The sequence below is a fragment of the Arvicanthis niloticus genome, chromosome 9 (genome assembly GCF_011762505.2).
Source record: "Arvicanthis niloticus isolate mArvNil1 chromosome 9, mArvNil1.pat.X, whole genome shotgun sequence".
NCBI classification, from domain to species: domain Eukaryota; kingdom Metazoa; phylum Chordata; class Mammalia; order Rodentia; family Muridae; genus Arvicanthis; species Arvicanthis niloticus.
Genome location: NC_047666.1, coordinates 63068160 through 63093447, shown reverse-complemented (window position 1 = coordinate 63093447; position 25288 = coordinate 63068160). Strand labels below are relative to the sequence as shown.

Here is a 25288-nt window from a genome sequence, read left to right as displayed (position 1 = left end):
CTGGAACCCATCAGCAGAAAGACACCACCCTCAAAATGGTCCTTCAACTTCCTTCTCTAGAATTTCCACCTTCCTGGGAAGCTTTAGCCAAGCACCCCCAACGCAGAATCAACTGCCCCTGAAAAAGTACTTCAGCCTGAGTCACCACAGGACTGTGCAGCAAACCTGCCAGCAGGGGGCGCTGCTACATAGGCCCAAACTGCTTGCAGGCTGAACTGTCATCTACAGATTCCAGATGAAAGCACGGGAGAACAGGTTTAAGAATAGCTGGAGTTCAAGATTAAATAAAGGGACCAGAGAGTATGGCGTAGAAAAACTGAAGTGTTCAAGGCTAGCCAAAAGACATAAGCATGTCACCATATACCACCCACCAGTAGCTGGAAGATTAGAGACGCAGCTCCTAGCTTGAGCTGGAGCTTCACAGTCTCAGAAGAGAAGAGGTGCCAGGCCACAGGCTCCAGGGTAAAGGATGTGTGTCCCCCTGCACTGAAGTGGGACTCTAAACAGTGCAAAGCCAGCAGCGGCTCCCTTGAGAAGCCCACGGCCTGTGCAGGACTCCAGACCCCATCTGATCCAGCTATGAAAGCCCACATCTCCACAGCGCGTTTTGTAAAACAAACAAGAGCTATGGAAACTGGTAAATATTTTTCCTTTTCCCGGGGTATAACAGATTTAAGCCCTGGTTATTTCCCTGAAGGAAGATTTTTCTGGGCTTTCTTTTTCAGTCTAAAAATTCATTTAATGGAAATGTTCTTCATATTAGATTCTCATTCTTTCTCTGCTTTAAAGTGGACGCTGGGAACGCAGGTGGTTGGATAAGCACTTGCTTTCTCCCATTTAAACTCTATTTTCTGAATAACTAAAACCGGCTGTGTTCTCTCGTCAGAGGTTTTGATTAATTCTATACTTGATTTAAAAAAAAAAAATGTTCTTATGTCCAAACTAGTGCAGTGCTTGGACAGATTCCTTAATGCAACTCGTGTGCCTATTCCAATTTGTCGTGCTGAAGGTGAAGAAAACAGAAAAGGAGGGACAGAGTCAGAGAGACGGGGGGGGGGTGTTGAACACACTAAGACATTACAATAAAATTCACACATTTCCTGCCTTTGGGACCTGCAGACATCTGACACTCATGGAGCCCGGAATACTCTATAGAGTGAGCTTCTCACCACAGGAAGCCAGGAAGGAGGGCAAGACCATCTCTACCTTCAGAGAGGAGCAAGCCTGTTGCCCTTCCCCTCACTTTGGAATAACCACTGGGTGTTAACACCACACATAAATGCAATTGCATTGTTTAGACCCTGCAGGAACCTAGGAGCCATGAGGATCAAGGAGGGAAATGTTAGGTTTTGCCAGCTCGATTGGGAATCTATGTCCAAGTACCTAATTACTTCGGCCATGGGAAATATGGTGGAAGAGTGTAGCTGGTTTCCCCCCTACTCACCTATGCACAGTAAGAGAAAGAGGGGGGCTTTGCTGGGATGCAGCTCAATAACTCACCTAAAGCAAAAGACCCCGCCCAGTCAGTAGTGTTATCAGTTGTGCATGCTCACATCAATGCCCAGCCAGAGTGGTGCTTAGCTAGCAGTTAGTTCCTCCTGGGGTCCACGGCAGGGCTGGGACAACACAGGATAACCTGGTGCTGTCAACAGCAGTCCCATTATATGAGTCACGCCATAGGAAGCTTGGACTTCTCATCCATTAACCATATGTGACATGTGATAATGACCCTACAGGGATTTGGAGGAAATCAAAAATTATCTACTTCCTGGCTTACAAAGTCGTGGACAAAACAAGATAGCTGTGTGACTATTGTTTCTTCTCTTTGATTGGCTACTTTACCACTAATGACTACAGAGGTAAGTTACTCCACCTGGTGCATTAAGGGGAAAAGGTTCTCCTTGATGCAGATGGATTTAGGTCTAGAGGGTGCATCCTCTTTACTAGAAGCCAAAGAGGCTCCTACATCTACCATGCTTGGTAACGTCACTGGGCAGGACTACTGTGCACTTAATCTTGCAACTATAGATGCTATCAAGAAGGCTACCATTATAGACCAATGGGAAAGTTCAGTGAATAGCCTTCTGAAGAGCTCTCATGAGTTCCCAGAAAGCTAACAGTATTGGTGATACAATAATTTCCAGGCAAATTATCACAGTAACAATGCAGTAAAGACCCTTTTGAATAACAGAAAGGACTTTGGAGTTACACTGAGCCTTGAATTCTGAGTTCAGTGTCCAAACCCATCTCTACAAGCTGGGTCCACAGAAAAGTTAACTGAGCTTGGCCTCTCAAAGATTTTCTGTATTTAGGAGCAATGTAGATTAAGGTAGTATCTTCTGGTAGTACATAAGTTCAAGAGATGCTTTATACACATCTCCTGGTAGTATATAAGTTTAAGAGATGTTTTATACACACACATACACACACATGCGAGCACTTCATAATCAAATATATCAAAGAAGTAAAAACCTGCTGAAACATTTGCATGGTGCATTAGTCCATTAAAAGCAGTAAGGACTCCTGCAATGGAGAAAGGTCCTGAACTATTTAGCTGTGCACTTTAAACTCATTTGGCCACAGGTTACAAATTTTTGGTTACAAATTTGTGGTTACAAATGCCTGGAGAAAGAAATCTTTAGGAAACATGAAGATAATATATAAAGTATAAAAAGTATGTCTGAAAATGGCAGCTATCACCTTATAAAACATTATTTTCTCCTTCCCTCCTGGGTTCCTATTATCACTCAACATGCATGAACAGAAACACTAATGATGCTCTAACATGTTGGTGCCACAGCTAAGCCATGGGAGACCAACATCTGAATCCAAAGGTGTTCCACATGCTGGCTTCCTAACCCTCTGTGATTCTGTAAGAGTCAACCCTGCTGTGGAAGGGGGGAGGGGCTGACCCACTGAGAAGGAGAAGCCAGGCTCCTACCTGATGTCTGACTCCATCCTCCCCAACACACTGAGTGCAGGCTTCCTCGGGGACACAGTTGCCTTCCAGCAAGACTTGGTGTTGGGGACAGAAGCATCCTTCCGAGGGGTGGTCCCCACAGAAGCTAGTGTTCCCATCGCAGCGCCGAGGGCAGTCACGCTCGCAGTGGTTATATAGCAGGGATGGCGGGCATGACATAGCTGAAGACAGAGAATGAGGTCATTCTCTATAGCCTATGGCAGCCAGAAGCACAAGGACAGCCAACATCTGACAAACTTGCTAGAGCAGACACGACCAGTTTTCCCCAGTATTCATCCTTCCGCCTTCCACTGATCTTTTGCCCTGCATACAACCACTCAGAATAAGGAATGCAATACCTCCTTTGTGGGTAAGTGCAATCACATGACTACGTTCTGACCAATTGACTAGAAGAAGGTGGCAGTATCCTATGGGTGGGTTCCAGGAATCTGTTTTATTTTTAAAAGACAACCGTGCCTCCTTTCTGTACTGCCATTTGGACCCTGCATCTCATACCTAGAGCTGCATCTTAAACCATGGGGGAAGATGGCCATGCCCAGCATCAATGATGCCACCTCCCTCTGATCACCTAAATGACAGGAATTCCTACTTTTCTGCTACTTGCAGCCAAATCTAATCCCAACCACTTACGGAAATGCTTTAATGTTCTTCCAATGGAAAACAGATCTATCTGAGCCTTTTAAAATCTTCTTAAATAAAGACTCCATGGTGATGAGGAAAGGCCTTGAGAGAGAAGCTACAAAAAAATCTCCCCTCTCACATTATAACCTGGCTTGGCAAACTCCCTCCCACATCCACACAGTGGTTTCCAAAGATCTGGAGCACAGTGTTTTTCCCTGTGTGAACAGTAAACAGTGAAGATACACACACACACACAGCAAATAAACATAGAAGAGGCTTTCCACCATGCAGAAAGCAGCCTTTGCCCCTTGGTCTGCAGGCAGGTGGAGTAAGAGCAAACCATCCTCATGAACATAAAACCCAAGAACCCAAAGTGGGGGTGGGGGGGGGGGGAAGGAGTGGAGCAGTCCAGGTCTTTTGCTCTACTCTACCAAAATTGAGGAGCATGGAGACTAAGAGAATAGCCAACCACTAGATGAGCTGCCCAAGTCCTCAGCCAATCACTATTGAGCTGCCCATGTCCTCAGCCAATCACTAAACGAACTGCCATGGCCTCAGCCAATCACTAAACGAGCTGCCCATGTCCTCAGCCAATCACTAATTGAGCTGCCCAAGTCCTCAGCCAATCACTAGATGAGCTGCCCACGACCTCAGCTCCAGGTTAAAGAGGCTGAGAACTCTGTAATGGTGGACTTTGAGACACACAGGTTTGAAAAGCAAACAATTCCATTCGACTGGGGTGTCTTTCATTGTTTTTTTCACCCAGTAAGAACAGGAACCATATCAGACTTGGTGTTCTGTGCATTTTAGATGAAAAGCAAAAAGCAGATCCAGTTAGGAAGGCTGGCTTTGACCGGGCCAGATCTACACTAGCGTTTCCGTTTGTAAATAAGCAGTTCTGAGGAGTCAAAGAGAAAAAAGGCCCCTCGCCACTTCAAGATCCTGCCCAATGGACGTTCATTCCAGCTTGGTAGGATTTCAAATTAGACACTTAGCTAATATCTACCTGTGTCTAAAACATCAAATTCACAACTATTTGAATATAAAAAAATTCTGTATTTGAAGGACTTCTGTATCTGCAGTCTTGTTTGGTCCTAACATGGTGGCTCCTAATAGGAAACACAGGGATTTTGATGTCCATTAGGCAGATAAGACTCTGAAGATCAGACAGCATGAGTGAGCCTATTCTTGGTTTGTCTCCAAGGTTCAGGGGCACATGTGGGCACTCACCACAGAAGTCAGTTGTCCTCCAATCAACACAGACCCCATTGGTCCGGCAGAGATGGGCATAAGAAGAAATCACCTCACACACTCGCTCCTGGTGACAACTGTCTTGCTGGCAGATGGTATGGAATGTGTCTGGCGTGATGACCTTGTGGCATTCGGCAAATGGCACTGAGAGGAGGACCTGGCAGTGGGAGCTGTCAGAGACGGGACACTGCTCCTCAGGAACAGACTGGCATGTGTACCCTGGCTGCTGCACGGTCCACTCCTGGATAAGCCGTTTCCAGTCTGTGGTGACTGTGCCATCTCGCAACGTGAAGTCATTGGCCCCGTTTTCATCACAGATTCCTGGAGCAGCAACAACAAAAGGACAGCAGTGGCAAAGACGAAGCCACTCTGCACCTGCAAGGATGCTCTATCCCCTCGCTACTGGATGCTTGAAACAGGATTCGGTAATCTAAGCACCAACAGAGAGAGAGAGAGAGAGAGAGAGAGAGAGAGAGAGAGAGAGAGAGAGAGAGAGAGAGAGAAAACACAGAAGGGAATATAAAGCAGAAGAGAGCAGAGAGAACCCCTTCTTACCACAGAGACCATACATCTTCGAAGCGAAGGTCTTGGGGTTAAGCTGCAGTTGGAACTCGTTGTTCTGTGGTGTGAATATGAGGATGTGTCCAAGATGGCTGAACCTGACTTCATACATGATAGCACCATAGATGCTGACTTCCACGTTTCTACCCACGTACGGGGCAAGGACCAGTCTCCCATCCACTGCCATCTGCTCAGACAAGAGAACGATCACCAACCATTCCACCTCAGTGCTTCTCATCCTTTCTAGCACTGCGACCCTTTAATACAGTCCCTCACATTGTGGTGACCCCCAGCCACAGAATTATTTTCATTGCTACTCCATAACTGTGCGTTTGCTACTGTAGTGAATCGTGATGCAGATGCCCGTGTCTTCCCAGTGGTCTTAGGTGACCTCTGTGAAAGGGTCAGTCAACCCCCAAAGGGGCCGTGACCCACAGGTTGAGAACCACTCTGTCAGCTTCTTGCTGAAGTTACTGAAGGTGCCTTGCATTCCTCAGGTTTATTTGACTGAAGAGTCACCCACAAAGCCTGGTGCCCATCAGCAGCTCTTCCAGAATAAAGAGGCTTTGAATATAGGCTGCATAGAGTTATATAAGACCATGCAGGCAGCATGACCCTGAACCAGAAAGCCCAGGGCTTTGAGGAACCTGGTCAGTGCACCTCTGTAGGCAAGGATGACCCCTTCCCAATAGGACAGGGAAATTGCCATTGCACCAGCTACTAGGGCACCGTCTCCAGGAAGAAGCACCTGCCACCATGGTTCCAAGTCCTCCGTCTTCCTTCTGAGACTCTCCATGTAGTGCCTCAAAGATATTAAAAATGTACTCACACTTGGCAGCAAATGTAGTTTTGTTGTAAAAAAAATCTTGGAAGGGTTTTTTTTTTAATCACTCTGATTTTAAGATTCCTTTGGCTGTGAGCTCCTCGTTTGATATATGACTAACTCTGACTTCTCAGCAATTAGTGTTCATACTCAGGGATTCTTACCAAGTGAGAAAAACCTCGTCTACAAGTTGTTTTCACGCCATGAAATATTTATGATTTCTAAATGAACGAGTAAAGAAGTTGGCATAATATAACCTTTTGTAAGCATTTAATAGAATGTTTATTTATGGCAGTTGGCAGTCTCCTCTCTAAATTTTGAAGCCATACGTTTTGTCGAGGCCCTAAATATTTTCAAAGGCCCTGACTTAGGCACTAAATATTTCTATTTGGAAAGTCCCCGGGCCTTGAGCACTGGGTTCATAATGCCTACTGTGTCCATGGTCCTGGCGCCAACCTAGTTTCTTATCAATGCCAGAAACTGGGACTAAATTCATAACTTGCTATCTAAAACTGATCCGCTCTCCCAGAGCAATATGAAATCATGCCAAGACCAGGGAGATGACAAGGGACATCAGCGAAGGAGGAAGTGCCCTGCTAGTCCAGAGGAAGGCTGACTCCCAGGCGGCAGCAGCTAAAACCAGCTCCATGCGGTTTTCCCGAAGCTCCGCTCTGCCCCTGCCGCGGACCCCACAGAAAACTCCTCTCACCTTCATGTCACTGTGCAGCTCAACAGAGAGACCAGCATGCTTGACCTCAATGGACTTCATGCAGGTTTGCACTGCCCCAGGGCTGCAGGCCCTGTTATGGAGGATGACTTCCAGGTCCTGCTCCTTGTTTTGAAAGACGACATAGGAGCAGCTGCCGGTAAGCTTGAAGTTCTGCCCATCAAAGGTGACAATGTGCCGAGTGGAGCTGCCCGTGCACACACCTGAGTGGAGAAAGCAAATGCTACACAGACAGTACCAGCCCAGCGTGTGCACGCCTGCGGTGACGCAGGCACGCATGCTGCACATAGACAAAGTGAGCAGCCGCTGGGGTGAGGGAAGGGGAGCTGGTCCAGGATAGAAAGTGAAGCTTCAAGGGTGTAATGTAATGTTGAAGGCATGAGGAGCTAAGCAAGCTATTCACGACCTCACTGTAAAGAGAATTCACCTCAAGATACACGTGCCCCTCCAGCTAACAGCATTAGTGACTGCAGTGACTCATCCCGTAAGAGATTAAACTGGAGGAATATTTCCTGGGCCAAAATAAACAGTCGGGTCTCAGAGCTCACTCGGGGACCCACAGTCACTCACATAATCACCAAATTCTCAAGGTCCCTAGTAAAACAATTTGGGAACACTAACCATTGTGCTTCTCATATAAGATGGCTCGGGGAGAATATCCCCGCTTTGAATGTACCAGTGCCACAGATTTGAAAGTGAGCCTTGGTCTCAATGACATTAGAGATGACTCTTTTACACAAATCATGATTTGTTTATTGAAGTGAATTTTTAAAAATAAATCAATGAGAGGCAAGTTCAGTGAGACCCACCAACACCCCTTACTCATAACTAGGCCTGGGCACTGCCAACTTTTGCAGGTGATTATCAACACAGCATGTGACTGGCAGGGCTGGCTGTACCATTTCTCAGAGCTGGACAGTCTCCATGGCTTCCACCCAAGTCCTTGAACATGTATCCCTTTCCAAGTAACAGGCTGAATGCCACAATCCCGAGGGTACTCATGCTGCTAGTAAGGCCTGTTGGGATTTGAGTAAGTGTACCTCAAAGGCTTGCCTGCTGGCTGATGGCACTGAAAGACATCCAGGGATCTAGCTGAGTAGAAGGAAGTTAGGTTATGGAGGGTGTGCCCTTGAAGGGAACACAGCACACCAGCCCCTCCATCCTAGCCATGAGGTGAGCAGCCCTCTCCTGACACATGTTATTTCTAGAATGAACGACCTCACCATGGTCCAAAAATCAAATGAATCCATGTGACCACAAACAAACCCCTAAGACTGTGAGTGAAGATAAACCTTTCTTCTTTTTAACTTTGTGGTGTCAGGTATTTTGACATAGCTGTGGGGAACTGAGTAAAATAATACCTACTCTTCAGCTGTTAACAGTGTCATGTCAAGGAAACAGTCTCAATTACCAATGACAGTGAGTCATTAAATCCCAAGACAAAGACTGTTATCCAGAATGGCTGTGTCCACCACCACATCAACTGTGACGTGGTAAGTTAGAGCCAACGAAGCTCAGAATTGGATTGTGTTCTGCCAGTTGCTTAAGAGCATAGTTAAACTGTTGGACTTCAGTGACCCTCTCCTGTCTCTCTTGCCTAATGGGGTTGCAACCATTACCCTTGGGAATTGTCAATAAGAGTTGCCATCGAGATTAGACACCAGCCTAATAGTAAGTGACATGAATGTTTATGTTTGATAGATAGATCTGTAAATCTTATGACTAAGTCAATGCCACAGATGAAATTCAACAGTGTGGAAGGCATATAGAAACTTAGGTACTTCCATTTTCAGAATACTGATTTATCTTTCAACAAATCATCAGAGTGTACTCCTGTTTACTGGCAAGGTCTGTCTGTCATCTGTCTGTCTGTCTGTCTTTCTTTCTTTTAGTTGTTTATGGGTATTTTGCCTATATGTGTGTCTGTGCACCACTGTGCATCCAGCGTGACTATGGACACCAGAAGGCATCAGATCCTCTGAAGTTGGAGTTATACAGAGTTGTGACCTGCCATGTGGGAGGCTAGGAATCAAAGCTGGGTCCTCTGGAAGAACACCAAGTGCTTTTAATCAGTGATCCATCTTTCCTGTTGTAATGAGCCACATACATCTACTGACACACTCCATTGTGTGACACACTCCTGTGACACAGGAAAGGTTAAAGTAAGCCAACTACAGACTGAGAAGCTGGGGCATACACAATAAAGTGTTCTCAGAGAGCTAAAAAATATTTTCCAAATTATGCCACTCATTAACGTGCCCTAGGATCCACTCTATCTCCTCTCTCGTTTTCTCCACATTGGGGTGTCTCAGAGTCGTTCTACAGAGCAGAGAAGCATCTACAACTGAGCACCACATTAAACCTTTAGTCTCGTTGTAGAGAACAATGGATACACACTACCGAAGTCAACTGACAAACATGAAGAATGAAAGAGACTCTGGGAGCTGGAAACAGCTCCGTGGTACTGTGCCTGCCTAGCACATGTGAAGTGCCAGATTCCCAGAACAAAAACCAAGGGAAGGAAATGGGAAGGTGTTTGGCAATTGAGAAGGGACACGTAAAAAGGAACAAAGAGGGAAACCAGGGGCCTGGAAAGACATTTTTAAAAAGTTAAAACACCAGAAGTCATAAAATTCTAGGCATATTTTGAGGAGATAGCTTTCCTGCACTGGCTCCATTGAGTGTGAACCTCCTAAACCCCTGATCACACAATGAAGACAGTGGCAGGAGTCTGTCAAAATGACGTTAAAAGTGACTCCTCACTCAATGGAGACTCTCCCCCAACCCCCGCCAAAAAAAAAAAAAAAATGTCACAGGAGAAAACTGTACAATGCAATATACACTAATTAAAATATACTCAAAACTTTATAAACCATAAAACCCACCTCAAATAAGAACTGTACACACTAAGAGAAGAACTGAGGCCAGTGACATGCTCGTGCTGCTGAGACTGACGACCCAACTCCTGTCCCCAGAGCCTACCTGACAGAAGGAAAGAACTGAGCTCTCTGACTTTCGCATGTGCTCTCACATACACAAAACAAAAGAAAACAGACAATAAAAGAAATACACAAAACAGAAATTGGTGTTGACAAAGTTGACTGGGCTCTGAAGAAAGAAAGATGGAAAAAAAGAACCAAGCTGAAATCAAATCACAAAATGAAGGGCCCAGGGAGAATAGACCAAAATGAGAATGTAATGAGAAACACTGAAGAGAGCAAGAAGCCAGCAGGAAGGTGAAGATGGTGGAGACAGTGTGGAAGTGGAATCCTTTAAAAGGCATGAGAATAGAATTGACATTTAAAGAGTGAGTCTGACTCAGGAGAAGATTCTGGAACTTAAGGAAGACACAAATCTAGATGTTGAAAACATGTGGCAAATGTCTGGTTCCCCCACACACATTGGTTTGCTTTTTTTTTTTTTTTATAGTAGAAGCAAAACTATTCAACTTAAAAAATCAAGGACACCCCTGCCAGGCATCAGGTAAAAGTATCAAACAGTTCATGAGGTGAAAAAAAAAATTCCATCACAGAACTGTCAAAAACAATGTACAAAGTTATGTAACCCCTGAGCAACATCTTCTTCTAGAAAGAATGCAGAAGTGAATCAAGAACTGAGGCAGAGGGAAATGAGACGGGGGTGGGGGGGTAATGTCTGTGATGGGAAGGCCACGGAGACATTAAAAAAGCATTCTTAAAAACTGACTTCCCGATTAATGAATGATTGAGTGAGAGGGGAAGAAGAGGGGAGGTGAGCAGCATCAAAGCCCACACATGCATGTGGAAATGTCACAGTAACGTCCATCAATGTGGACTAGCACACTATTTTAAAAATACAATAAAAACAAAACTAGTAAACAGCATAGCCCGAGAAGGGGGGGGGGGGCAACTAACGTAAGTAATGCTGGAAATCCAATCTCACTCGGAGACTGCATACGGAAAGGGTTGCACACAAATGCTTTAGTCGGTGGGCTTGCTTTTTGTGTGGATTGTGGAGCAGTATCCCGTGTCTTCTAGAATTAGCCAAACGTATTGTGGACAATGAGACTCAAGCTTTCTTGATGTCTGAGAAAGGGAAGGATGGAAACATGTGGAAGGGACTAAAGTCAAATCACAAAGGTACCCCAGGGCCACACTTGGGACCCTCAAGGCAAGAAAACCACTGACACTAGCCCACTGGCTATTCAAATCAGAGAAAGGTAAGAATCCATGACATGGTTGTATTAACATAAATAATTGATCTGACCAATTAACTAATGAGAGAGGTGGGGAAGTTCTTCCTTTTGATTGAATTCTAATGTATGTGATGGGAATGATGGGAATTGACATCCCTCCTTACTGGGCAAGCAGTACAGAAAAAACTATCAGTAAACAGTCATCAGTGGATGTTAGAGCCGTGGAACAGAGGCATAGCTCTGTTGACTTTATGAACATCATCACTATGTGCAATGAATAGACACCAATAAAATTATTTTTAACGGAGACTTCTAATTCCCAAAGAGCTTTCAATTTAAGCGTAGTTAACTCCCCAATCTAGTTTTGTTGCTACCTTGACAGGAGTACCTCCTGTTGTACATCCCCTAAGAGGCACAAATGAGAGGGCCACACCCAGTGAGCATGAATCTCAGGCAGCAGGAGATACATTTGTGTCTCACTCAGTCACAGGGAATTCAGGATTAGTGTTTGATTCTTTTCTGAAGGGTCTTCTGGCTACAGGTGGCCAGACAGCAAGGGAGACAATGTTTGGAGAATTCCTCACTAGGTCCCAGTGGTGGGATAAGGGTGCACTAAACTTGCAGACTGGATGGGAGCTAAGAGGGATGGCCTGGGGCTGTACTCAAAGCAGTCCTTCTTAAGAGAACTGCCAAAGAGCAGGAGTCTGATGGAGAGTGAGTCACAGCAGACTGAATATAAAGGCTCCGGAAGCTTTGTGTGGAGAACTAGCAGCCAGCCAGGACTAGGAACAGAAGAAGCCCAGGGCAGGATGTCAGGAAAGCCTCAAGGGAGCTTATGCACAGCCCTGTGGGGCCTTTTGAGCCCATCCATCTATGAGAATGGATTCCCATTCTTCGCATTCCCAACTATGAGAAAAACTGCCCACACTTTTTTTTTCCAATGGCGGTCCGTGGAAGCTGTGTCCTGGCAGGTATTTAAACTCTAATCAAGTTCAAAGTTTCAATCACTGCACAGCCATCTAGTTACAGACTGAGACTGTCTGATGACTGACGTGGCCATAGAATTCTTTATAACAGGAGCTCTGGGACCATTTTCACCTAAGCCAGAATGGAAATGTATCCCATTAAATGTGTTCTGAAGGGAGAGCGAGATGTGAAACCCAGTTCTGACTGTATCCCACAATCATGTCTGTCTCCACTGCTGGGACAAGCCATCACAGAGGCCATTTTTCGTAACAGTAAGGCAGAGGGCTTACAGGGGATGGACCTGTGTCCAGCTCTTATACCAGGCCACCTGATAGTATACAGTTGCATGCAGCCCCATACAACCATAGAGCTCAAGAGCAAGGCTCTGGAGGTGCCTCGTGCATGCAGCTAAACGTCTGACATCTCCGTGATGCACATTCTTAAAGAGTTAACTTGAAGTGGCCAAGTTGACTGTGAACATCAGAAAAGCAATGCTTCCTGTGGTTCTGTTTTATCTGGAGAAGGGAGGGTCTCCCAAAGAGGGAAGGAGTATACGTGTCTGATGGGACGGTGATGACACTTCCACAAGGGTTATTTACCCAGCAAAATGAAACCCTGCTCCCCTACACAGCATCGACTTGGGAAATGAAAGACTTACAAGGACAAGTCCAGCGGCAGCCACAGGTCTCCTCCACCCGAACGGGAGACTGGCTGTTGGAACATGAAGGCTGGGGAACATGGTCACAATTGACCCGATGACTCTGCAGCAAGGTCTGGCCATTTGCCAAGCAAGTCACTGTGTGGCACTGATCTGGCAAGGTCCAGACATCACCAGGCTACAGAAGGAGAAAACAGATTTGAGAAAGGACCAACCAGGATGAGGCACACCAAATCCAAGTCCACCCAACCCTCTCAGGATGGGTTGGGGCTGGACAGCAGTCTTTCAGGAAGAAAGTTCTACAGAAGACAAGAAACATAACACAAAATTTACATAAGGACACACACATACACACACACACACACAGTAGGCTAATAACATGCAGGAGAATGAATCTAAGACCAAGTAGAGTAATTTGTCAATATTACAAAAGCCCCAACATGTATTTCTAAACTATCCTCCCGAGTCAGCAGGAAGGGACTTACCCTCTTCTCATTCCCATCTTCATCCACACAAACTCCAGAAAACCCTGAAACAGACACAGAAAGACTCTAGTCACCCACATCACCAAGAATCTAAACAGTCTCAACACCTGCTACGGAGCACAGCTCTAAGGAATGTGAGCGGGTTTCACACTAGGGGTACAAGGACACAGGAGATGACTGTCCTCTGGCCCTTCAGACATACTTTATGATGGTTAATAACTGTGATAACGTTAGCTATCACATGGCAGTCACTTTCATTTTCTCTTTCCATACCTTCGGGGGGGGGGGCAGGGATGGAGAAGCCAGACCACATAAAACTTGAAAGAGATCTGTTTAATGATTGCTGCCAAGATGACTACCATCCATCAGGAAGGGTCCATAACGCTATAGAAGATTTTAATTTAAAACTAATCACATTAATATATAAAACCAGGCCACAAAACAAAACATGTTTCTAACCTAAAATCAATTTAGCCTGTGGTCCTTCAATATTGGATTCGATGGTGTATTTCTAAAGCCCTTTACATGTATACTGAGAGTAGCACAGGACCATGGCCTACTAGGATGCTGGGGTTCCTTACTTATGTCTCCCAATTCTTTCATCCAAAATTCCTCAGCACAAACAAGCCAGGACTTCCTCTCCTTAAAAATCCAGATGGAGAGTCCAAGCAGAAGCAGTATCTGGAAATTCTCCAGAGACCCCTAAAGGTGGCAGTGTGCACCTTCACAACCAGAAATGTGAAAAGTTCTGGTCCATGTGACAAGCTTCATTTAAGACTAAATTGTATATACAGGTATCTTTGAGTCTTTGGAGTGGTAATTTTGTTTTCATTGGTTTTCTGGTTTGGTGGTAGTCAGGGTGGTAGCGGTTGCTTGAGAATTGAAAAAGGAATATATCGGAAGACTCACCAGAACATAGTTTGTGGAAGAAAGAGTTGTCCAGGGTGACCATGGTGGGGAAGTCTTCAACTTGCTGAAGCTTTACCACATTGGAGCTGGCCCCAGGGCCTGCCAAGATCCTCAGCTGGGTGTCATCATACCGATCCCCAATCCCAATGGGGAACACTGCCACTCCTAAATTAGCCAAGCAACGAAAAGGGGTCTATGGTCAGATGAACACCACATATACACTGCATCTAGTGCCCATACAGAGCCTCATGCAATCCAAGCCAGCCACATGCACAGCAAGCCTGTGAGGGAGATGTCCACGCAGGCAGCAGGTGCTAATGAGCTAATGTTGTGTATCAGACACTGTTCTAAGCAATGTCGATACCAAGCAGGTAAAGTTCATGCCTCCTGTCCTCATAGCCAACACCAGCAGAACACAGACGGCAAGCACACAAAATAATACGTGTATGTCATTTTCGGATGTAGAGAGATGGTTGCAAGAAACTATGAAATGGGAAAGGATAGGAAATGCACAGTGAGAATAATCGTGTTACAGAGAACGACCAGAGGTAAGGATGAAGGAGCCATGAATACAGCTAGGGAAGAAATGTCCCACGCATTGAGCACAGCAAGTATAAAGGCCCAGAGGGGAAGCTAAAGGAGACAGAACATGCAAGAGAGGAAGTGAAGCCTGGAGCGTGCAAAGCCCCATCAGACACAGCAACCACATAACATCTGTGCAGCTGTTGTATTGACGATGAGCCATGAGAGAATGAGAGCTGGTGTTCCAGTCAGAAAGCTAACGCACTCTCGCAGGTATGAGGCGGCGGGGTTTGCATGGAGTATCAAGGGTTTCAATATTTTTTTTTGGAAGACGCAGCTATTTGATTGGGTTGTGTGTGAGAGAAAAGGCAGAGCCAAGGGGGCTGAGATTTCTAACTTGAACAGCTCCAAAGAACAAACAAGATGACAACAGAAGAAAGCTAGGTAAAGCCAGAGCAGAGCTGATAAGAAACAGTCTGGAGGCCTAGGCTGTAATGAGGTGATAAGTCTGAATCTTGAGGTCAGCGGTCCATAAATATATTTTGACCCGTGACACTGAATAAGGTCACTCAAGGGGATGAGCATGAGAAGAGAGCTTGGGAACCTAGCTCAGCGGTAGAGCATTTGTCTGATGTGTGTAAAGCACAGGGTTTAATGCCCAACACTTCAAGAAAAAAGAAGAGAAAGGGCACCCCCACCCACACACTCCTGCAGCATCTTAGTGGGGTCTCGGGATTGTGTGCTGGACACTTACGGTTGGATCTGGCAGCATCCGCTGCTAAATCCACTGAATCCAAGGAGGTATCCATGATGACAATGACCACTGCTTTGGAGGCTCCAGGCCTGGCTCCATGGATTTCTGAAGTTACATAGCGCACAGCAAAGGCCAGAGCGTTCCCTGAGAGGAAAGAATGGTCCAAGTCAGGACTGATCACAAGGACGGAGCATTGGGCTTAAGGCTGACCCGTGGTACATTCAAAAGATGAACAGTTACGACTCAGAGCAAAACTCGGTGGGACTGAAAAGAGACACAGAGGACCATCTAGCTCCTCACCAATCAAAAGAGGAAACTCAGACCAAGGAGTAAAGTTACTGGCCAAGATCACTCAGTTACTTAAGCCAAGAATCAGGATCAGAACACAGGTTCTACATCGAGCTCCTGGCTCTAAGCATTACCAATCTGGCTGGGGCCGCCCTCCTGTTGCATGAGGTCCACCAAACCCTGTAAATGGGTTCTCTCCTGGGTCACATTCCATGACACATCAATGGTATTGATGCTCCCATACTGTATCACCGACACCTGAGTGAGGTGGGGTCCTAACAGGAAAAGGAGAAGGGAAACATTTAGAATCAATGAACCCCAGGAAGACCCTCTCCCCCTCCCCGGCAGCTGCACGGGCATCACTCACCAATGTTGGCCTTTGAAATGAAAGCTTTGGCAAAACTCTTCATTTTATCAAAGTAAGACTCTGGCAAGCTAGAGGAGCCATCCAGGAGCAAGACCACATCCAGGGGTTGGCTACAGTCTGCAGAGAGAAACAAGAAAATGGGTACACGGTCACGGGTGCTGATGGAAGATCAGCCATTAGCCCCCACAGCAGCCAGCGGCTCTTCAGGGCTCCACTGAGCACATGTTTGCCAGGGAGGTCAGAGCACAGGAATGGGACAGGTAGAAGGACAGAGGAGACGGTTTCTGAATCTATGGGTTCACTAGATTGACAGACATTGAAAAGACTCCAGCTCTGTGTACAGGTAGTGCAAATGCCTGCAAATGAAAGCAAGAGGCTGCGCTCTCTAAATAGCAGGAAAAGTAACTGGGGCTGTTTATGGGGAAGAAGGGGGCCGTGGGAGTGTGTGTGTGTGTGTGTGTGTGTGTGTGTGTGTGCGCGCGCACACACATATATACTTTTAAGACTCATAATTTTGAGAATTAACTAAACAATAAGAGAAAGAAAATATGCTTCTGTGTTCTTGGGTATAAAACTGGATGAAACAAGGAGAAAGAGACAGAACAGCGTATAACTGGGAAAGAGGCTGTGACCCTGACCTTTGAAGGAGTCAAGAAAACATGACATCTGTGCCTGGGAGAGAAGGAAGTCGTGTCATTCACAGAGAAGTAGACAGAACTGAGATCACTGTTTTAAGTGAAATAACTCACACACATCACATCCTTTCTCATATGCTGAATCTAAGAATTTATATACCAACTGTGTGGTCATATATGTCTCTCTCTCGGTGTGTGTGTGTGTGTGTGTGTGTGTGTGTGTGTGTGTGTAATGAAAGTAGAAAGGAAGCTATAGGAAGGAAGGAAGGAAGGAAGGAAGGAAGGAAGGAAGGAAGGAAGGAAGGAAGGAAGGACAAGAGGGAGGGAAGGAGGAAGGGAAGGAGGGAGGGGGGGAGGGAGGGAGGGAGGGGCCAGCAAGAGGGACAGAGCAGGATAGTGGGACAGGGTAATAAATATGAGCAAAGTATTCTGAAGCATATGTACAAAAATATAGTAAACCCCATTATTTTATGGGTTAACTAAAAACATTCATTTAAAAAGCAAAGAAATGGGCTTGTGTGTTTTTGAGTCTCTAGGGCAGGTAGAGTTTCTCTGTCCCATGCCAGTCCCAAATGGCAGGCACTCCAGTTCAAGCTGGCCACAGCTGCAGCCATAGGAAGGAAACGCCCAGCCAGAACACACACTGACCACCCAGGTACTTTTCTTATTAGCAGAAAAATCAAAGCAATATTAACCAATCTGTGAAGCTGGCTACAAATGAAACCAGAAAAATGGAAAGATACTAAAAGTAACCGGTTCTTCTGCTGTGAGGACACCAGCTTGTCAACCTAGCTACTCGGGAGTTCTGTAAGTTATAAGGCTTATTACACACACACACACACACACACACACACACACACACACACACACACACTGGCCTACAGAGTAGGTTTAAGGCCAGTGTGGGGAATTTAGTAAGATCCCATCTCAGAAAGAAAAGGGAAAGAGGGCTGGGTAGCTCAGTGATTGAGTGCTTGCCTAGCTTGGACCAAGCCAGAGGTTCAAACCTAAGTCTGTCTGATGACAGAAACAAATAGACAAACTAGTTACTGAGTTGGTACCAGTATAGGTTAAGAAAGCAATGACTTAATCCTAAAACTCAGAAGGCAGAGGTAGGAGGACCTCTGTAAGTTTGAGACATGCCTGGTCTATATGTGAGTTTCAGGCCAGCCAGGGTCACATAGTGAGATCCCAACTCAAAACAAAGAATGAATGAATGAATTAATTAATTAATTAATGCACAACAGTAACAGCAACACTTTTTAAGCCAACACAGTGTGCCGGATACTGTTTCAAGCATTTCACGGATAGTTGCTAATATCCACCATTCATAGATGAGGAGACTGGCGAGCCCAAAATTATCAGCTAGTGTCTGGCAGTTCTAGACTCCTGCTTCTGGATCCGCATCCTTAACCTGCACACATCACCTGGTCTCCCCGCCTTGCTTCTAAGAACATAAAGTACTTGGAATAATTCTGTGCCCCAGCAAAAGACAGCTAACCATCATCAAAACTGGCAGAAGTCGCCGGCCAGGCAGAAGGTGATCTGGGCTGGGAGATGTGCAAGTTTTTCTGTATATTCTCTGTACCATTTAAATGTTAACAATGGACTTCTACCACCACTGAATTTATGAGCCCAGGCAAATAGGAGGAGACCCTTTCCACCAAAAGAATGACAGTGAAGCTCCCTGCCTGGAAGGTAGGACAAATACCAGCGGGCTGATGCAGGGCTTTGAGCACATGCCAAGAGCCAGAAGTTAGCACTAAAGCCCAGGGGTTAGAGCATCATTAGATAATGCCCACAGTACAAGGTCATTACACTGGGTACCAGCATACCAGGGAGAGGGGGGAGGGTGGGCAGCTGCAGCCCCTCCTTGGAGCAGCACGTCTGCAGGACCAGGTCAGGAGCCTCTCGGGGAAGTGTCTCAAAGTCTCGGATGAAGATGGGAGCGACGGGCCTGCTGATCCTCTCCAGTTCTTGCATGTTGGCACGGGGGCCCACCCCAATGGGTACCACCTGGATGTCTCCAGGCAACCTCTTGATCTCATCCGAGGCAGGGTTTCCTGTGACCATGTAGACCAGGTTAGGTACCTGTTCCCGGTCTCCTTGGCTGGGAGAGAAGCTGTGCTCAGAAAGGTACTGCAGAGCCTGCCCGGTGTTTGTCCTGTTGCCGCCCTGGTAGCGGATCTCCCGCACGTGCCGCAGCACATCCTCCTTGGACTGGGCCTCGCTGAAGGTGTACTCCACCATTACAGTGTGTGAATACTGCAGTACTGAGATGTGCGTCTCATCCGGGCTCACGTCCATGCGCTGGATCACCTCCTCCACGAACGCCTTGCTCTTATTGAAGTTGGCTTCACCGACTTCGTCTGACCCCTCCAGGACAAACACCACATCCAGAACCATGGACTTCCTTTTTGGTCCCGGTGATGAGATCCCGGAGATCCCTGGACTCGCGGTGGTGACGTGTGCTACCCGTGGAGGCTGAGTAGGAGCTGGGGCCTCAGGGGCAAGGTCACAGAGGTAACTGATTATCTCATCTCTTTTCTGCTCCAGCTCATCCACCCTATCCACCAAAAAGGGCCTGTTTTCAGGGGCCTCCTTCTTAATGAGGTAGATCTGTTTGCGGCTGACATGAGGCCCAATGCCCACAGGGATCAAGATGACCTTCTTCTTCTTCAGGCCGTGGACGTAGCGGGCAAAATTCTTAGCCATCCGTGGGGGCTCCTGGCTAGCAGTCAGGAGCAGGATGACACGGGAGGCCTCTGGGCGATCAGCTTTGCTAAAGACCTGGAACAGCGTATACTTCAAAACCTCGGTGGTAGAGGCCAGCTGGCTACCTGTATACTTAATCTGGCTGGTGATACGCCGAAGCTCTGAGGGCCGCTTCCGGGTCTGGAGATCAAAGTAGGCCTGGGAGCCGGCATGGTACTCTACCACTGCCACACGGATGCGCTTCTGAGTGATGTGTAGTCGCTCCATCATGCCCACCACAAAAGCTTTGAGCACTTCAAACTCAGCCTCGGACAGCACAGACGAGCCATCCAGCAGGAAGACGAGATCCAGTAGCTTGTTGCAGTCGAAGCTGTGCAGGGGGGGCTCAGGGGTGTCCTCAACATATGGGGTGGTGGAGCTGACTGGAGCAACTGTTGGGGGTACCACCAGGCCTCCGGGCTCCTGGCAGGCTTCACAGGTAAGGTTCACACCATCACAGTGACTGTGGCAGAAGGGAAAGAAACCACGATGATTCAGGAAGGACCTATGGGCAGATAGGACCGCCTCGAAGGTCCCCCATAGAACGTCCTGCCTGGTCCCATCAAGCACATCTCGCCCAAGTGAGATGCCATTTTTGACATTTTTTTTCCAAGATGTTTCTTAAAAACACACACAAAGAGAGAGAGAGAGAGAGAGAGAGAGAGAGAGAGAGAGAGAGAGAGAGAGAAGAGAGAGACAGAGAGTCAGAGACAGACAAAAACAAAGAGACAGCAAGAGAGGGACAGAGACAGGGAAAGGGGGAAGCAGAGGCTTACTAAAGCTTTAATCCATCTTAGAACCCGAAAAATAATCTGCTGTTCTAAGCCTTCCATAACCATTTAATGTTGATTTCCTTCCAATCTATGTCTCTAGCCACATTAATATTTAATTATAATTCAAACCCTCTTATAAGTGTCTCTGAGGACAAATAACATTCTAAAATGTTGGCACACGCTGGGACTTGTAAATGTTCTGCTGGAGATAAATGCTTTACATTAGAAACCATTATAGATATTATGAGAACTTAAACCATATGGACTGTGAACCGGTGTTTAATGCTGCTGGACCTCAAGGAAAAGAAGACAGACTAGAGTATGAAGATTTTATGAAGACGGATAATAGTTTAAAATCACTGCTCCATCTAGCACAAACAAGATGTGGGAGGACTAGATGTGTCGCATCTAAGAAGTGACGGACGATAGCTCCGTCGCCCATTCTGCCAACAGGCAGATGGGAGACACGCTGTCTACCAAGTACTGGCTAGCCCTCAAGCCTGGCTCCATGATGTCCACAAGTCTGTGTTGAGTCATTGCCCAGCCTACAGATTTCGCTAGTACCAGACAAGTTTCCAGCCTTCTGTAATTACTGTATTCTTCAACAACCCATGCCATGCTCTAGAAAGCAAAAGGGTAGGCCAGACCATGAGAGGAATCAAGATAGGCTGTGGTGGGGCTCCACACAGGATGAGCCTCCTCCATTCTGTACCCTAAGCCTTCCATCTTTACAGTAAATACAAGAAGGGGGCAGTGCCCTAAATCCTGAGTATGACCCATGGCCTCACTGCCAGTCAGTGTCCTCAACCTGCCTTGAAACACTCATGTAGACCATCATGTGCCTCTCTGCGGGCCAGCTGAGGGGACAAGGAGATGCTTAGAGTTTTCATTCCTTTGAGCTGGACGACCTAAGTAAGCTGGCAGTGAACATTACCGCCCCCCACCCCACCCCACCCCACCTCCCTTATTCCTCATGTCTGTTTCAGTGCAAGGAAGGTGGGTAGGATCTTACTGGGAAGTTAATTCCTACTTCCTCATAATCCGGCAATTTATGGCCTCGATCCCTGGTTAACGGTGCGTGAGTGACATACTTCCTCGTTTCCTGTGTTTGCTAGAAAATTCACCCTGGGCAGTGCTCACTCTTGTTTGTACAGATGGTGGCAGTAGGATCTGGCTCTGGCAGCTGCAGCCACAGCCCCTCCCCAGTGAGCCGAAGTTCCCCTTAGGCTTGATTGGTGTCAGGGAGTGGCGCTGACTCTGTCAACATTTTAATAAATGTTCCCTACCTAAAGGCAGGACTTCAGAAAGCCCAGGAATCACCCTTAGGACCCCTCACCTGTCCAAAGCCAGGTTCCCAGAGTTTGTTCCAGCAAGAGCCCAAGGTGACAGTAGTGAATGTCTTCCTGCCCGGTTCTGAAAGCCTGTGGCTTGGACCACAGCCCCAAGATGCTTATGTTATACTTGGGGGCCAAGAATCTCATCTCCTTTTCCTTACCACATCCACAGATCCCCCAAAAATCCTTAATATTCATAGACACTGGTCCTCAGATTGGATGTGATGCCCAGTTAGAGTGGGTAGAAGTGTTCACTACCCCATGCTGATTACACACGTTGGATATTACAATGCACTCCCCCAAACGGTACCTGTTTTCCACAAAAAAAGGGGGGGTAAAAACTCTTGAGAAGCATTAAAAAAAACTCCTTTAAACTTTGAGAATGGAATAGCACCTTTTAAAGAAAATCAGATACTAGAAATAAACCCAACAGTACTTGAAAAAAAAAGAGATGAGTGGGTAGATGGACAGACGGACGGACAGACGGGCTGACGGACAGGTAGATGGATGGATGGGTAGATAGATGAGTGAATGGATGAGTGGATGGGTTGGTGGGTGGAGTGGGTGGATGGACAGACAGATCGACAGAGAGATGGACTAATTAAGTTCAATCTCACTTCATGCTGCCCACCCCACCCCCCCACCCACCCCCCAGAAGTGTTTTCCAGAGCCAAGATTCTGAAAGCCTGCATAGGAAGCAGCCAATAAACAAGTCTGATGTACCAATTCTGACAGTGTGCAGGGTCATCAGGACTCAAGGTGATTTTCTTTCCAGGAGCCAAGCGCCGACCAGCCACCTCACACACAGGGCAGTCTTGGGGGTCTACACAGGTCTGCAGAAGTTCATCCAGGAGTCTCCCTGCACAAGAGAGTGGTGGTCTCATTAGGAGACCACCAGTCACCTCTCACACCAGGTAGGTCCATCCACCTGCTACCAGGGGAACCTTCCCAGAAACCTACTCTCCAGGTTCCCCAGTGGTCACCTCACCATGCAGGGAGCATCCTTCTTTCTTGGTGCCTGGTCTGCCCCTCTGAGAAGCTGAGATGGGGGCTTCCTATACCACTCCCTTCCCTCCCCCAGAGCCCGAGGACAAATGAAATCTTATCTCTAAGGAACAGGCAAGGAACAGTTCAGCTCAGCTTACTCTTCCCAAGCATGAACTCAATAACTTTAGAGCTGGGCTGTCCAACACAACATCCCACGAGGCTACTCCTATGTAAATTAACCATAATTCAGTCAGATGAAGAAGCCATTTCCTCACATCTTCTAGGTATCACTGCATTGGACAGAACACTGCCATCACTGTCAGTTCTGCTGGAACGTGCTGCTACTAAGGATGGTGAGTTTGAAGACAACCTGGTCTATGCAGCAAGACTCTAAGGGGAGAGGGAAAGAGGGAGGGAGAAAAGGGGGAGGGAAGAAGTGAGGGAGAGAAGGAGAGTAGGAAGGAGGAAGGAAGACAAAGAAGAAAAGGAAGAAGGAAGGGAGGGAGGGAGGAAGGAAGGAAGGAAGGAAGGAAGAAAGAAAGGGAGGAAGGGAGGGAGAAAAGAAAACAGACTGCTCTATATGATAAATCCACAAATGGGCCCTCGAAAGACTGTTTAAGAAGCAATGGGGTGTGGCTGCATAGAAAAGCACGGGGAGGGGGGGGGCGGGCATTCTTTCCTCACTACTGAAAAATCAAAGGGCAGATGATACAACCCCAGTGTGGCAAAACTCAGAGCTGCCCTGGCTTTGACGAAGCGACTCAAACAGACTTGTTTGAGGGCTGGGGGTTAGAGGAGTCACCTCTGGACAATGGAGGCCAAGATGAAGAAGGAACACACCTGTCTAAGAACCCATCCCTCCAGCCTGCTCCAGCCAAGGAGGCCTCACCTGGAGGGCAGTGTGCATGGCAGCCCTCCACACACTGCACAGGGCAAGCCAGAGGCTCAGGGTGCTGGCACGTGACTGGGCAGGCGGGTGCACAGCTGTTATAGCGCCACTCGCATTCATAGCCGTTCTCCTGAACATTCCTTTCTTCACAGTTCTGGGCTGTGGACGCGAAAGAAAAGGCGGTGACCCTCAGCCAGTGTCTCCCTCCTTCCAGAATTTCCCCAGAAGTCTCCACCTCTCCATCTTGACTCCATGACACTTCTCACAGTCCTACTGTGACCTCCTTACCCTCGTCACCATCGTGACCCTCTTCAGAATCCATGTCCCCACCCACTCTTAAGGAGATACGCCATGGCTGTTTTAATTCCCTTCAGAACCCACATTCCCACCATTTCATTAGGATGAACTGTCTCATAGCTTGGCACTGGAGCTGCCCCTCTCTCCCAGGAGAGTGCTTTCCTGCCTCACCCCACCCCCACCCCCACCCCCACCCCAGGCCTTCCAAAGCCTTCAAGGTGCTTATAAGGCTGTTCATCTGAGACTGACCGGACCATGAGGCCTTGGGAACTCACGGCACAATGTGGGCGTCCTCCAGGCTACCACCTGGCCATGCTGGGCGCACACGTGGGCATAGGCAGCAATGGTGTCACAGAAACAGGCGCAGTCCCCAATGGACTCACAGGAGCAAGTGTCATAAATGCAGATGTCCAGGTATGGCTCAGGGTCCACCTACAGGAAGAACCTCAAGTGGTCTCAGCCTGAGCCAGGGTGACAATTCTGGCTTATAGTTAGGGAGCAAGGGATAGGGGTGGGTGGTTTCTGAGCCAAAGAAATGTAGAATACAAGTCCTGGAGTAATAGACAGGCAGGACACAAATGTCTTTGTTTCTAATCTAGATTCTATTAAGAAGTATTCAATAAAGCAGGACAGCCTATGTTACAAAATGCCTCCGGAATTTGCTAGAAGGTTCCCTCTGCTCTCTCCTGCCTACCTGTCCAGCTTCCTGTCCTTCTCTGTAGCCATGAGTCTGGAGTAATCTTATATAAACACACACAGATTGGCCACTCTCTTTCCTTACCTCAGAGCTACAGCAAACAGAATGTAGAGATAAATCAGACCAGGAGGAGCTATGGGGCAACTTTGCAAGACAGTGGGGCCTGGCTGGGCACCCTTGGCCTTGATCCTAAGTCCCCCTGTATGGAGGAGTGTTCGCCCACAACCATGATCAACCAGAGTGGCCACTTCTCACTCTTCTTGTCTGCAAACCATGCTCCTATACTCTCTGGACTTTTCAGAGCAGTTAAGGAGGAGATGAATTCATTGGCCAACGAATTGCTGTTTCCAAGACATTTCAACATCTCTGAGAGCCCCAACTCCCCACCCCCTGTCTTCATTCTCCCAACTCAGATGCTGCCCAACCCATAAAACCTAAGTTTCCTTTGAGGGTTTCCTGGGCTAGAAGTCTCTGAAGAGCTGAAGAGTTGAGATACATGGACTCAACCCGTCAGTCATAGGTTTATGGGACAGCACAGGTATGCACATGGATATGCATTTGTGTACAGACACAATCACACGTGTGTGTGTGTGTGTGCGCGCGCACGCACGCGCACATGCATGCAAATGCCCAGAGGAAGAAGTCCATTTAACTTTGGAGAACTCATCACTATTGTTTAATGATATATGTTATGAAATGTCTGAGATAGAGAAATGAAAAGAAGCCAAAACTGGACACTAAAGCGGCTGTTTGCTGATTTGCTTGTGTGTTGGATGATTAGAAAGGTTCTGACTGGGTCTGGACACACAGAGCAGTAACAAGAAAAGGAATTCCCT

The 25288-nt window shown here is 47.1% G+C and overlaps 1 protein-coding gene and 1 long non-coding RNA gene across 2 annotated transcripts in view; one reads left to right on the top strand and one right to left on the bottom strand.

The window, feature by feature from the left end:
* The window catches only part of Vwf (von Willebrand factor), a 132930-nt gene that overhangs the window by 24530 nt on the left and 83112 nt on the right, over positions 1-25288 (bottom strand). The window contains exons 25-38 of the mRNA XM_034512425.2: positions 24031-24187; positions 23459-23617; positions 22306-22441; positions 18557-19938; positions 16087-16203; positions 15854-15994; positions 15432-15575; positions 14156-14320; positions 13247-13290; positions 12762-12939; positions 6946-7166; positions 5408-5600; positions 4832-5173; positions 2942-3141 (exon numbers count right to left, since the gene is read on the bottom strand). Of these exons, the coding sequence (XP_034368316.1) occupies positions 2942-3141; positions 4832-5173; positions 5408-5600; positions 6946-7166; positions 12762-12939; positions 13247-13290; positions 14156-14320; positions 15432-15575; positions 15854-15994; positions 16087-16203; positions 18557-19938; positions 22306-22441; positions 23459-23617; positions 24031-24187 (3579 nt within the window). The remainder of the gene's footprint in view (positions 1-2941; positions 3142-4831; positions 5174-5407; positions 5601-6945; positions 7167-12761; positions 12940-13246; positions 13291-14155; positions 14321-15431; positions 15576-15853; positions 15995-16086; positions 16204-18556; positions 19939-22305; positions 22442-23458; positions 23618-24030; positions 24188-25288) is intronic.
* LOC143443532 (uncharacterized) lies at positions 22366-23937 on the top strand. The gene is made up of 3 exons (XR_013112614.1): positions 22366-22496; positions 22854-22922; positions 23611-23937. It is a non-coding gene; the product is annotated as an uncharacterized LOC143443532 (long non-coding RNA).